At 39.5% G+C, this 15,047-nt stretch overlaps 1 protein-coding gene across 1 annotated transcript in view; it reads right to left on the bottom strand.

The window, feature by feature from the left end:
* Nucleotides 1–1,835: 1,835 nt before the first annotated feature.
* The window catches only part of NKD1 (NKD inhibitor of WNT signaling pathway 1), a 106,065-nt gene continuing 92,853 nt past the window's right edge, over nucleotides 1,836–15,047 (bottom strand). The window contains exons 7-10 of the mRNA XM_071440380.1: nucleotides 11,126–11,273; nucleotides 10,034–10,118; nucleotides 6,158–6,288; nucleotides 1,836–5,425 (exon numbers count right to left, since the gene is read on the bottom strand). Of these exons, the coding sequence (XP_071296481.1) occupies nucleotides 4,851–5,425; nucleotides 6,158–6,288; nucleotides 10,034–10,118; nucleotides 11,126–11,273 (939 nt within the window). The 3' untranslated portion in view covers nucleotides 1,836–4,850. The remainder of the gene's footprint in view (nucleotides 5,426–6,157; nucleotides 6,289–10,033; nucleotides 10,119–11,125; nucleotides 11,274–15,047) is intronic.

The raw sequence follows: 15,047 nt of genomic DNA, 5'->3' as shown, positions 1-15,047 counted from the left end.
GTTCAAATAAGCAAACAAACTACACTATTATGTCATAAATAGAGGCTGGTTTTACTGGTAAGTGCATTAGGAAAGATATCTTCTTCCAGAAGCTATTTAGAAAACACATTAAGTTCAATTTTTAGTTTATGGATTTTCAAACATGTTTCTGCTGGTAAATAAAGAAAAAAACAAAACCAAAACCAAAGAAGTCTGACAATTAATAGGATGCTGAATAAGACTTGGTTCCCAGCAAAGCCATGAATAAGTCATGTTTGAAAATGTATTTTCAGATCTTGATGAATTGCATCAAGGTAATTAAAGGTGAGACTTGATTAGCTGACATGTTTCCAAACATGAACATTCTTGCCTGTACTCCAGGCAAAAATTATGGGGAATGTTTTTGCAAATTTTCTAGCATGATGAATTTTTCTCAAGTATAATCTTGGCCCAAAGGGGCCCAACTTTCCTGTTAATTGGAATACAAATGAAATCTGTCATTCAGTAATTGAGGTACACGATGACATATGGAGAACAGTATGCATTCATCAGAGCTCTGTGTTTATGTGGCAACTTGTGGACTGCTGAGCACACACAGTGCTCATCCCTTCAGAGAAAATCACCTCTGTCAGAATCCATCTTGTTCCACTCACTAACTTCTGCCAGAGGACACGCTCACACACACACACACACATATATACACACATATACACACACAAAGCACACACCTTTAAAGTACTTCTCCAGCCAAACATTGCTGTTCTATCCTCACAATGACTAGAGTAGAAAAACCATAATAGAGGTCATATATTTGGTGATATATTTGGGGCTGCTCTGCCAATATGCCAGGAGAATCTGTACCTCATCATCCAAGGGCAGAACTGGGTCTCCATTTCTAACAAAGAATAAATGATATGAGGCTGTTTCAAAGAGTTTTGGAAGTGCCTTGAGGGCTTCCAATGACATCAGTGTAAAGAATATTTGCTGCAAATCTTAATTAATTTACCAGCTTGATCTCTTACAGCAAAACTTCCATTTACTATTAGCAAACCCATCAGCAGTAAGATGCAGAAAAAATAAATACTGGAGTTACTGGCTGCACATGATGAAGATTTCAAACCCACCTTCCTGGAATGAACTTATAGGCACCCTGCAGCCAGTGGGAACCAAGCAGTCTTGCCAGGGATTTCACTGGGACAGAGATTTTACTTCACAGCCTTAGCTTAGGTTAATTTTTATTGTGATCATGAAGTTGTGAGATCTTAGCAACCCTTCTTTTCAAAACACCGCCCTCCTCAGAATTGCAGCTGGTAGAGATGAGCAAAAATTTTCAATTTAATTTTTTCAGCAAATAGTGCAAACTTCAGGATTTACTTCATTTTGCTGAACTGCCTGATGTGAAAACAGAAGAAGGAAGTGAAAAGTCTGGAGTTTTCATCTGAAATTACTTAATGCCACTCCATTTCACTTTTCAATATTAACAATATACTCAACTCTGGTATGTTTTTCTTTGGAAGTAAATGTTTTGATCAACCAGAAACTAAACTCTTTCAAATCTTGATTCAGCTATGGTTTTGAACAACCTAAACCAATATTTTTTTTTTTAAGGAAAAGTTTTCAGAATTAATAGCAAGATGAAATATCAGTTACTCAACACAGGTCCAACAGCAGGGGACAAGAAGTTTAACTTTGAAACTTGATATTTTAAATATTAGACCAAAGCATACCCAGCCCATACGTAATTTCCTGATCCTGTTCCCAAAAATGTTAATGCAAGCTCTTTCATCAGTGGGATCTGCAAGCACTGACAGCAATTGCAACAGGCCCCTGAAATCCACAACAAGAAGAAAGAAATATACTTTCTGAACTAGTAAAACTTTAATTAACAGGGGGTTCTCTTGGCACAGTTTTTGCTGTTAAATAAATAAAGCATTTAGTCAAAACCATCTATATTTACTATACAAAATACTGAAAAGCAAACATATTTAAAAGGTACAGAAATTTAAGGTTTTGTGAAAAGAAACTGTGCTACATGTTATTCACACTTATAATGCACATAACACAACTGCAACACAGTATTTAGATACTGTATATTCATACATGGCTGGTGTAAGGTTTCATAAGGGGATGCCATGTTATTAAGATGCATTTGTGTTTCACAGACTCCGAGCAAGGCAGAATTTGTCTTTTGAATGTCCAAATACAATAAACCAAACCAAAGCAATGCCAGGCAGTAACAAATGGTCAGCTGTGCTCCACATCAGAGTCCACCTGGCACAGCCAGCACTGCACACCTCTCACTCAGATGGATTTTGGTAGCGGTGCTGTTTTCTTTTCCACCAAAATATCTTTGGGTGAAGGAGCAGTTTTACCCCTTTGCTGCCCTTTTGTAGAAAACCCCACAATTCTGAAAGCACTCGAGTTTTCTACAACGTTTTCTGGTTTTCAGTAACAATCTGCATTTAAAAAAGTTGAACAATTGAAAATTGAACAAAAAAGAACAATTTCCACCTCTCAGTCTTTGTGGCACATGCTCTACTGAAAAGAGAACAGCTTTAATTACTTCTTCAAAACAAATAGCATGGCATCCCTTCTTAGATGGAATGTACACTGTGTGTTTGCATGCGGTATAATGTAAGTCACTTGAATACATCAGACTTTTTTAACACTATAATATAAATAAGCTTATTCCTTCTACTAGACATATAAATGCCTTTTTTTTTTCTTTTTGCAGTCCATAATTATATATACATTGAAAAAGAATGATACACAAGCAGCAAAAAAGGCTTAGACTAGAACAACTCAGTGGTAACTAACCAAATTCGTGGCCTTTTCATATTATCAACACAGAAAATTCTGCATATAAATATTTTTGGACTTTAGGAATTTTAAAATAAACAGAACAGTATAGTTGTCACACAGATCAAACACATTTTAAAAACATTTTGTTAGATTTTACAGAACACGCTGTTGACAGCTAAAAAAAGTAAAATAAAATAAACCAGATTTTTTCAAGGGGACAATAAGTCTAAACATCTGCTGATCCAGGGAGACAAGAGACTGAGCTAATTACCATGAAGCAGTGATTCCATTCCAATTCCGTGAGAAGGCAAGGCTTCCCTCTGTTGTTTACAAGGTGATGTCTCTGTGTTCTTAGGAAGGACAACATCCCCCTAAACCTGGTCAGCAGTAAGGTAAGACCCCATTTTGGACTGATCAAAACTCTAGTCAGAAAACAAAAAATACCCCAATCATAAAGGGCTTATAACAATGTCGGATAGTTACATTTTACAATATATACTATTGACAAAATACCACAACATTAAAAATAATTAAAACCAAAAGCAAATACATTTATAGAACAATTATGTCTTTATGTAGGAGTTCTCTACTTTAATGTTCCAAAAGAAATGTAGGTGTTTTCCAGTCACTTTCTACCTGCAAAATGGTGATCTGTACAAAACCCAAGTGAATCTATTTTAAATCTGGGCTCCACAGAAAGCAAAACGTCAATGCGCTGACCCTTTTTTTTTTTTTTTCACTTTTCCCATTTTCTTTTGACCTTCAAATTTCTCAGCAACCATTAAGGTCTTGTGAGTGTGGTCTGATTCTCCTTCATGGAATGGAAGCCCTTTGATATGGAAAAAGTAGAAGAATCCAGGAAAATTGTGAATGATACTTTTATACACATCTCTAAAATGGGAGAAGCACAAATTGATAGGTGCTTGGGAAATTCAAACTGGAGGCACCAAGAAAATGCCATGGCATATGTTTCTAAAAAGTCACTGTTGTGGAAAAAACAAATATAATGTTAATATTCAAACCACAGATTTCTAAAACACAACAAAATGTACCTGAGAGTGTGCATATTTATATATATATATTTATATTTATATTTTATATATATTTGCCAACATTTAAAGTGAGAAAGTATATTTTCCTCAATTCTTTCTCATAACAAAGAACTGTGGATTTAAACAAAACAAATCTCCCCAATCAACCCCTCTCCTTCTCAAAGCCCCATGAATGAAACTTATGGCCCAAGCACTAAAGTCTAGTGCTGCTTTGGAAAGCCCCATTTCACATCCTTCTCTTTTCAAATAGTACCCCAAACAGAGTGGAGAATAAGCAAAAGAAAAACCAAAAATAAAAGAAGTATATTTAAATATTACCCAGTATATAACAGACTGTACTTGTGTCAATGAAGAATCTCCAAGAAAATAAAGTGTAAGTCATACAAATGTAGCCCTGTTGACAAGTTTAGCTATTATTTCCTTGTAATTAAGATGATTTGAAAGGATGTGAACACAAACAGGCTACACGAACACAGTATATTAAAATTCCCCCCTGTAGCACATTACAATCAATAAAAAGAAAATAAAATCTGAATAATACTAGAGGTAGCAGCTGTTTGTATTTTCCATTATCTGAGTATCTCTGGAGTCCAACCCTTCGAACATTGCTCCCCTGATGAAAGGCTTGTGTGCGATCAGCCGGCGTACAGCAGAGTGGAAAGCTGGATGTCTGCAGGAGTGTTTGAAGTATCTTTCTGAGTACACTGGAAGTAGTACTTGTACAGAAGTGCGTTGACGACCTGTATTAAATCACAGCTCAAAAAGCTATGGCTGTTTGCTGTTTTACAAGCCACTTAAAAAAAAAAAAATCCACAAGGTGTTTGAGTAAGCTATGCGGTTCCACAACATATAAATAGGGTGAGTTTCAAGAGTTCCATAAAACCTCTAAAATATATGCTAGCTGAATATTAATGGAGTAATGACAATATTAATCATAGTAATGCCTTAGTCCTGGTATCACAAGAATGCATTTCCTTCATTTGGGATGATTCCTGGAGGATGTTGGTGGGATCTCTTCTATGTCTGGTAGAAGTGGTGGTAGTGGTGGTGGTGCTCGTGATGGTGGTGGTGCTCATGTCTTTGTATCATCTGTCCCACTTGGCCTTCATATAAAATGACTGTGGGCAGGTCTCTCACGTGCTCCTTTTCCACAACTGTCCCCGGAGACTGGAAGGTTTTGCACATTTGGTGATTCTCCTTTGCCCTCTGCTTATGCTTCTTGTGGATCTGTTGGGACTGCAAGGGAAGGTACGGGAGGTTCTGGCCCACCCGTGCACTTGGGGAAGCCATGGGCAAGGGCACCCCTTGGAAAGGTTTATTCCTAACTGCCCTTCCAGGATGCACAGGGGCGACGTTTTTGCCCTGGGCTTTGGGAGACCTCACAAAGTGCTTGTTGGAGTCCTGGTTCCGGAGCCTCTGCTGGATTTCTGCAATCTTGGCATAGGAACTTTCAGCCAGATTGATGTGGTTTGGATCTACCACTTGAGATTTCCTATGGTGAGCATGGAAGGTCTCAGGCTCATGAGAACGGGATCTAGTTTGATTCACAATTCTGCCTGGTGGGTCATGTTTTTGAGCTGCTGGAGGAGATCCTAGGAAATAACAAGCTGAGTTAGTCATCTAGTATTTCAAAGTTGTAATTAGTAGCATGCAGTTGGCAGGGATAGCATTATCGGCAGAACAAATTTTTCCTAAGGAAGTGAATGCAATTATAGCTGTCTAGTTTAATTACATTTTATAATTCTGGCCAGTAAATAATACACAAATATGAATACCTATCTAGAGAAGTTGAACACACACTGTGTGTGTGTATGTGTATAAAAATCTTTATGTTACCAACTCTTGGTCATCAAATTAACTGTGAAGGGAATAGTAAAACCCTGGCAGAGGGCAGGGAAATTAAGGAAATCCAAATCTCTTTGATGTGGGGACTAGAGCCAAAATTCCAGGTACAAACACACATTCTCCTATTTTTGGGTCAGTAGTGACTATAAAATATGTGCTGGTCTCATCTTGGGAACAAGCTCCAACATCCAAAAGTCAATCCTTACCTCACCCGTAGACTAAACTTAAAATTTAGATGTAAAGATTGTTCTCCTAGGCTCAGCTCCAAGCTTAGCTACACAAACAAGTACATCAAAGCAGCCTTGCAGCACATTACCCACTCTGTAGTGATAGCACCTTCACCAGTAATTATCTTGCAGTATTCACAGTCCTATTCCTGAGTCACTACAGACAAAGCACACAGCTTCACAATTCACTGTCCCTGGCATGGAACATGCAACTGAAGGAACAAAAGATTATGAGGTTACAACATAAATTACCTGGCCCAAACTTTGATGTGTAGTTTTCTATTCCTGCAAGATCCAAATAGTGGTTTCTCCTTTCAATGTTCTCATCAACACAATGACGATAGCACCCACTTTGCTCTGGATTGTTCTCACTCTGGTGGTATCTGTCAGCAGGAAGCAAAATTACCATTCAGCAGAACTTCTTTAAAGTTCTTATCACCATCTGCAAACCAACAACTAATGGACCCTTTGAAGTGACAGGAGCTTCTCACAAAGAAACAACAAATGCTTGAAACTGTGGATGACCAGACTTGTTTTGACGATAGGCCCAAACTGACTGTTCCTTCTCCTCACATAAATCAACCCTGGTGTTGCAAAGCAAAGGAGGCTTTCCAATTGCATCACATGTGCAAAAGCAAATAAAACCACTCCTAGCATTTATTACTTTCTGTCTTAGGGCCAAATCATTCAACCAATTCTCCAATTAGGACACGCCAAAGAAATTTTGCTTTTTGATTCATGACCGCTCCCACCACTGTGAGGAAGTGCTGGGGTAATCCAGATCAATATCCATGTGCTCCTGCTTCAGAAAGTCAGGCAATACCACAGGTGTAGTAATCAGAGAGAGCCTGGGAAGAGAAGGTGCTGGTAGGACACTCAGAGGTAACTGCAGCTTTCCAAAATATAATTAATAAGATCAGATCAGACGCTGGCTTTAGAATCCCAACTCCTTTTCCTGCTCAGCTTTGCAATTTTATTTATAGCAGAACTATTTCCTGAGAATGAATATCTGAAATACCACTCATTTATGAGACAGAAAAAAATCAGGCAGAAGTTTACAGTATTGTAGCCCATAATACCAAACAATTTTATTCAGCAATTTAAATGGGAAGTCTGCAAATATGAACAACATTTTCAATATAACAAACAGTATAAGCAGAAAACCCTTGATTAAGTTGCTGCTTGTCGTTCAGACAATTCAGTCTCCAGGACCACGAGATTGGCTTTGCTATTTCTCTGTGCAAGTGCACTGATGTCAGCCTAACACCAGAATCTGGCCTTGTATCCTACACCAGTTGCTAAATATGGGCTCTGTACTGTATGGTGCCCAGTACTCTGCTTTTAGTCTATTAACACATTTCTAAGTTTCCGGAGGCAGCTGATCCCCCTGAGCTTTGGCACAAATGGCTTTCCTGGTCTAGTTTGTGCTGTTCAGGGACATTACAGAACTGAGGCTCCTCGTGTCTCTGTCAGACACAGGCCTGCAGTGTCTTTTATCAAAGTCACAAGACTTGACCAAACTGGAAGATCATTTCTGCTCTACTTTGATAGAGGTAGAGTCTCCTGAATGGAGGAGAGTCTGCCTGGAAAGCAGGTAAGGTTTAAAGATTCTAGTCAGCTTTGAAAGGTGACATGGGCTACTCTCAAAAAATAAAAAAAAAGGAATGTCCATGTATTCTATACATTTTGGATAACCAACCAACTCAGCACCTTTCCTGTATCAGACACAACTTTACACTTGTTGTTGTGTTGTTACACTTTAGCATGTCAACATTAAAGATCTCTGGGGCTAGAACTTGCCTAACTGCAGTTGCCAGGCATGAATCACCTACAGAAACCACTGGGACTTGAACACATGTGCTGAAGACAATTCACAGTTAACCCAGAAAACAAATCACTGAGTTTGATCCAACACAATTAAGTAACACTGCATCCAGCACTGCTCTTGGAAATGAAGCTTACAGGGAACCTGTTATTTTGTTACTGTAATAAATTAAATCTCTCATCAAGACAGAGGAAAAAAAATTATGCCAGTAGTGCCACAGCCCTACATTCTAATAACTTTCTTGCATGCAAGATGACGTTCAGCAATATTCATGCAAATATACACAGCAAAGCAATTATACACTGATGAGAGATGAGCTCCAGTGTCAAAGGAACTCCAAGTACTTCTGAGAACTGCAGTGTCTGGCACCCAGGCCCTCAGTGCTGTCCTGCAAACACATGGGAGGACTTGGGCAGGCACCAACCATGCATTGAGGACTGTGCAAAAACACAGTGCTGTTACCGGGCTTGGGCTTGGTATGATTCTGGTTTTAATAAAAAAGGGCATCTGCTGGAGGGTTTGTGGGGTGTATGGAAGTCCTTTCTAAAATTCCCATGCTGATGTGTCATCCTGATGGTACAGAGCACACAACAACATAGCAGGAAAGGGGAATAGAGCACAGGGCAGAAAATGCAGGGACATCCCCTGAGGGCCTCACTCACTGAGAACACAGAGTTTAAGTCAGCCAGGGAGAACCAGGCTATCTAGCCATGAATCTAGCTACTTATCTTGATACTCTTATTAGCCCTACAGGTGAAAACTCCTGCCTGGAGCTTTCAGCAAATGAAAAATCCAACCCATCTATCTCCCAACCTTCAGGACAAAAACATTTCTATCCATTTTATCTTGAATATTAATCACACCATGCCTAGAATTCCCTAAGTGACTGAACATGTGAAATGTGTGCACTTCTCACAAGTTCTCATTGCTGCTTTCAAAGGGGAAGCAACTGTATTAATATTGTGAGATTCTGACCGGAGCCTCAGCAGCTTTCCTGAGGGTTGTCAGCTTGGCCAGAGTGCACAAACATCCCTGAAACACACACAGTGTGAACAGCACACTCTTCATCCTGTCTACATTTAGTGGGACGCAACAAAAACTGGCAGCTGCTGCCCATTGTCTGATGCTGATCTACTCAGCTCAAAACACAGTTTCTCTGTGAGGAAGCCTCTCACCAAAGGAAGGAGAAGGACAAACATTTTGGCCCAACATTTGATGCTTCCATGACTGTGGATTTAATTGGAAATGCCTGCTGTTCATAAAAACACTACATTTGCAGAGCCAGGACTTTAAGGTGGATAAGAAGGGGACTTCAAACTGAAAAGGGATTTTTGCACTAGATTATCAAACAAAACCAATCTATTGAATTCACAGAGGACAAAACTTTGCTAATGGGCAGAAGGAATCTGCACACCACATCTAGGCCAGCAAGTAAAACCACAGAGTATTCTTCAGCTCATAGAAGATTCTGTGCAGAGTTGCTGACACAAGATTAATAGTAATTTTATTCTTCTTTTAATCTGAAATTTGATTGTACTGGGATTTGCTGACTGGAATAACTCACTAGCATTTTTTCTCCATCCAAAAAAGGGAGGTACTGTTCTCTTGTCAGTTTCAATAAGACTGAATGCTCCTTCTCCTGATAAATTTGCTATGTATCCAAATATCCCTAAATCTAAGGAAAGCCAAAGGTTTGTTTTTTTTTTCTTTTTTAAATTTGCAGCTGAAGAAACAAACATAACTAATGAGTCAATGTCATTACTGTAGTATTTCAGCACACACTTCCCTTTGCCTTCCAAGCAGTTTCTGCTACGAAACATAAAATCCTAAAATACATCAAATACACACCAAGATGACCTGCTAGCATTCTGTCTGGGTTATGAGCTGGTAACCAATTAGCCCATGCAAAGCTTGGCACTATTTGAGTTGATGAGTGAAAAAGATGGGCTGGAAGGAGGACAGAGAAAGACAGGAGATGGCCTCGAAGTAGTGGAAAAGGTTTTTGGACACTTTTAGCCAAAAAGCTCTGCTATTAACCTCACTTATTTGCAGATGGCATCTAAAAAGACAATTCAGATCCTCCAAAGAGCTCATAGAAAAAGAAAATTCAAGGATTTTTTTTTTCTTTTTTGTTTGTTTTAATATAAGTATCCAGGTATGGAATGTGCTCTTAAGTCCACAATGGAAACTCCTGTAATTCTTCTATTTTAAAATAATTTTTTAAAATAAAACAAGCAAGCAAGGAATCAATGGTTGAGGTTTCCTCAGAGTGCCTGTCAGGGGCCAGTGTTCATTCCCCTTACCTGAGGGAAGCCCTCTGCTTCTTCTCAGAGCTTCTTGCTTCTTCATTAGCTTTGTTTTCAGCTCTGTGCCTGGCACTCTGCAAATCTGCTAGCAGAAAGTACATTATTGTCACACTGCTGTCCTTGCTGACCAGCACAACCAACATTCCACATTGCAAACACCTCTGTTTGTGTGAGTAGATCAGATGTGATGCATCATTTCCTGTCATCTTCCCAGGCCTGCTTTCACCCAAAGGACAGATTTTATTGAGAGGTGACCTGGACTGCAGGATCTCAGCCAGGGCTGGGTTTACTCTGCACTCCATGGGGCAGCCCAGGTGGAGCCACACTCACACTGAAGGCTCAGTGCTGCCCTAATGCACCACAGAGCTCCCCAGCAGTGAGAATTTGCCTGTGTCTGTTCTTGTGGGAGTCATTGTTTTATTAAAATTGAGGTGACCAGGCTCTCCTTTTAGATCTGATGCCTACATTTTCCATTGAAGTATTATTTTAAATACTTTTGAGTATTTCAATTTAGTACTACTCTACCTACTGAAGTAACTATGCTGATACAATTATTATTACAGGGAAGATAAGTTAGATGAGCCATCGTGGTACAAACATTTTTACAATGGCAGACTATGCCAGCACAGAAAATGTACAATTTTTATGCACAGATTATTTAAGTTTACTTATGCTTAATTGTTTATTTTTACCCAGCAGCAGTGGTAGCTACGCACTGGGCAAGAAAGATTTTACACCCCTACACCTCCTCCCACACAAACCAAGTGCTGCGATATCAGCAGAGATAAAGTGGTGCAAGTCAAGAAGGCCTTAGATCTGCCTTGCAGTGCACAAAGACAATTACTACAGTTGGGTTACTGCTGCTTCCATCCATCAGAAGGGGGAACCCTCATTTGCTAATGAGACTCTGAAAGGAGGGCAGGTAATTTTACAGTCAAGATCATAAAGCAGGCTCATGGGGTTTAAAAGACCCACATAATTATTTGCCTTTAAGTATATATGTATTTGTATTAACAAAATATAGAGATGGATTTTCAAGGGACTCTGGAAGCTTTTGCATTTTTCCAATGGGTGATTGCACATCCTTACCAGTATGATTCAACAAGATACTCTTTTTCTTCTGGCTGCTGTCTGGTGCCACAGTGAGTTTCACTCTCAGAGTTTTGCTGGAACTAGGAGAATGGTTTACTGATGCATCAACTACCTCATAGATGGTATGAAGCAAGCTGGTAATGTCCTGGAGAAGGATTGAAACACAGAAGAACAAAGCACTGTGAAAATGGCATGAAACCCACAGCTTCAATGCTTACAATTGTTTTGGATTTGGCACTATTAAATGTTGAGGTATCCTCAGAAGTCACTGAATTTAGAAGACTTCAACTTGCACAGTTACAATCAGGAGTGTTACAATCTTCATCAAATGGGTTTATGAATTGGGGCTATCAAACCAATAACAACAGCACAAGATCTGCAGCTTTCCCAAGCTCTGAATCAGCAAAATGGTGTTCTGCCTTCTCTTTTCTTTGATTTACACAGAACCCAGGGATAATCATTCATACTCCACTAAAAATTGAGTTCACGTGGCCAATACATCAATTGAAGAAAATCTTGGGCATTACAGTCTTCTTATTTGTTTGGTTTTGATTTGGTGTTTGGTTTTTTTTTCCCTTGGCATAGTTAAATGGTTGATTATCTAGAGGAAAATCAGTAAGAAAAGTGGCAGAACTGTAAACCTCAGGTTTGGAAAGAAATTATGTCTGTCTGAATATCACCCTACCATCTGTGTTTTGGGGTTTAGCATATTTTGCAAAATTCAACCAGTTTTAAACACACATTTTGAACTGCAAATATTATCCAGTCAAGCCTATTACAGAACCTTCTTCACAGATCTCTTTGAAGGCAATGGGATGTGATCAGAGGCTTACATGTCTGGCTATATTGGAAAGAACACCAGCCAATTTTAACAAACCAATGGTTTCAAACAGGAGAAACATTGTTTAGTAGCTGGTGATGCTCAAAGGTCTCAAAGGCTGATTTAATCTAGCCAGGCTCAAACAGGGCACCACCTTAAAATCCCAGGATGAAAAAGGGATCTCTTTGCTCACTGCTTTTCCTCAAAGGGATTTTACCCAAACTGGTCTTGGGCACCAACCTAAGGCCAAAGCATTCTGATAAAGCATTCTGATCATTGCAGGCTATAAAGAGCCCATTGAATGCATATCTGAGAACTTCCCCATGCTGGTCCTTCCTTTTCCTTGATCTATCCTACTACCTAAGCTCTTCCCAGATGCCTGCAAGCACAAAGGAAATACCTAAATCATCTTTTGTTAGGTATAACTGGTTCTGAGGATTAAGAGTCAGGTCTATAAAAATACAAAACCTCTACAACTTCTCCTTTGCTCAGGAGTCACACTTGTAACATGGGCAGCTCAAAGTTTAGTATGCCCTAATGGAGCCCCCCACCACTTTAGAAGTCAATACACAGTCCTCATTTTGGAGCCAGTTTTAAAGATGACATAGAAATGCTAATTTCTACTCACACAGAATTTAGAGAAATATTGACCTTATGGCCAGGACCAATGATATTACAGTAGATGATTTTCCAGCTCAATAGGAAGAATGAATAACTAAATCCTAGAGGGTCCAGACTTTGTCTTAACATGCAACTTCTCTAACTTTTCTGCACTTAGGAGAAATTCTCCAGACCTGTAAATTCAAGACAGTATTCATAAAAAGAGAGCAGAATATGTATTTTTTCTCTCATTGCTGCAAGAAGCTATATGGGCTGTTATCAGTAGCTGCTTTCCATGCTCTTGACAATCCCTGTCTAAAGCTTGAGTGTGGGACAGAATGCTCTATGTCAATCTGGTGGACACCTCACAGCTCTTTAACACATCTCCATTCTCACGCTTCCACCCTAATTTGAAACCTAACCAGATCTCTAAATGTGGCCAGAGTCACATCCAACAGCCAGCTTGAAGGCCTGAATTTTTATTTCATCTAAGAGGAAAAATCCAGGCTAGCACATAAACAGACAAACAAGCCATATCTGTTATTTTATACACCCTCCATAAGTCATGTTCAGGAGCATTGTGCTATAATCCCCCTTTGATAAACCTTCTCCTTCAGCAAAACACTTAAGCACAGTATTTACTCTTAACTGGGCTCCATACACTCAGCACGTGGGTGAGTGGGGCTTTTCCCATACATTCCTGGACAAGTGTTGGTTAGCCAACATGTCATCTTTCCACACAAGGCTGCTATCAAGAGGTTATTATCAACTCTTTCACTCACAGTAATCTGCCCTTCTTCCTTTTTTCAGCTATGCCAGATATTTTTAAAGCCAGATGTTTGTACATCCAGTCTATTTCAGCTTCAAAAACCAAAGACAGAAAATCCCCCACTGACCTTTTACATGTTTTTCTTCAGGGCTGAGGTCTAACTTGCTAACTGGCTGACAATCTGCTTTTTGTGTTCTGTGAGGGTCTTTCTCAACAAGCTGCTTGACTCAGCAGTTTAAAAACTACTCCCAAAGGCTGTCAGGGAAGGCAAAATGTGGCATTTGTGTGACACATACTTGGCAAATCACAACTATGTGCACATGCATATCACATCAGGACAAGTTGCACGTCTCAGCCAAACAGGCCCAAATTAACCCAAATTAATGTCCAGGCTGTGAAATGACTGCACAGAGGACTCAGCACCCTTGTGGACTGGCACACTGCTGTCTCTGCATTTTGTTATGTGTTTAACATGCAGCCCTGAAGTTCCTGCATTCTGGCACTGCAGAACGTGGTGCCCACACTGGATGTGTCCCAAGATCGAGGTTAGGGACAGCCATGAGCAACCACTCAGTGCTTATGCTGATCTCCTAAATACTGACAACAACGTTTTCATTACAGGATTCATTTACTTGTGGTCCTAATTTGGGGTTGGGAATTTCAGCAAATTGACAGTTCTGATTTGGTCAAACAAGGCTGCTTGGGTTGTTCTGTCTCGTGTACCACGGACCTGGCTGAGCAGGTACCAGCCACAAGGCAGCTTAGCCTCCTGTTGCTTCACAATTATTGTTTCACAATTATAACACTTGAATTTCTGAGGCACTGATCTACTGAGAATGGTCTTTGTCAATGAAATTTGAACTGCCACTAAAATTCCTTTCTCACAGCCCTGTCTTGGCAGCTAATATGGTAATGGTTTCTTGTCAAATTGGTAGCAATAGACCATTAAGATATATGTTACACACTCTGTATTTTATAGTTACATGTGTATTTACCCCAAAAGTATTTTCATCTCCCAGTAGCCTGCCAGCAGACTTCTTTCCCTTGAAAGCTGTCCCACTGAACATTATCTGTATTTAAATTCATTTAAAAACTGCCTAAATCCATTGAGACAGCTTTGCCTTCTACATCCCAGCCTGGGCATTTCACCATCCTCAAGAAATTTAGCCTCAAAGATCAAGAATAAAACCTAGTCAAATGTTCCTCTTGTCTGATACACAAACCAGCATACTCAGAGCCCACCTACCAAAGAATCAAACCTTTATGCACAATGAATGATGAGTTTTGCAAATCATGGTATTTTGCAACTGTTTTGCTTTAGACTGCTTGGCCCTTTCCCCACAAAAAGTGTATTTTTAGACTACTATATAAAATGGGTAAGGAGAAACAAGAATGAACAAAAATATTTCTCTCCTTCATGGTAAATGGAATATATTTAGAGGGAAGTATTCTGCATGACTCTAACTTCTGAGGGGCTTCTGGTATGAAGAATTTCTGCTGGGATCTCTAGGTTAATCAAGTACTAAAACTGAAACTATGATATTTTTCCACAGAGAGGAAAACAAATGCTCACTGAGTAGTACCCAAACAGCCAGCACGTGCCATACCCAGATTTATTTGTCTTTTGCTTATTGAACACCATGATTGGCTTTTCCAGGGTGAAAATCTCATCCTTTTTTATCAAGCAGCCAATGCAACAAAAGTATATTAAGAAGAGAAAATTTCCTGAA

Source organism: Agelaius tricolor, unplaced genomic scaffold, assembly GCF_023055355.1.
Source record: "Agelaius tricolor isolate 1412-34295 unplaced genomic scaffold, bAgeTri1.0.p SCAF_15, whole genome shotgun sequence".
Classification (NCBI taxonomy): domain Eukaryota; kingdom Metazoa; phylum Chordata; class Aves; order Passeriformes; family Icteridae; genus Agelaius; species Agelaius tricolor.
This window is presented reverse-complemented; position numbering and strand designations above follow the sequence as displayed.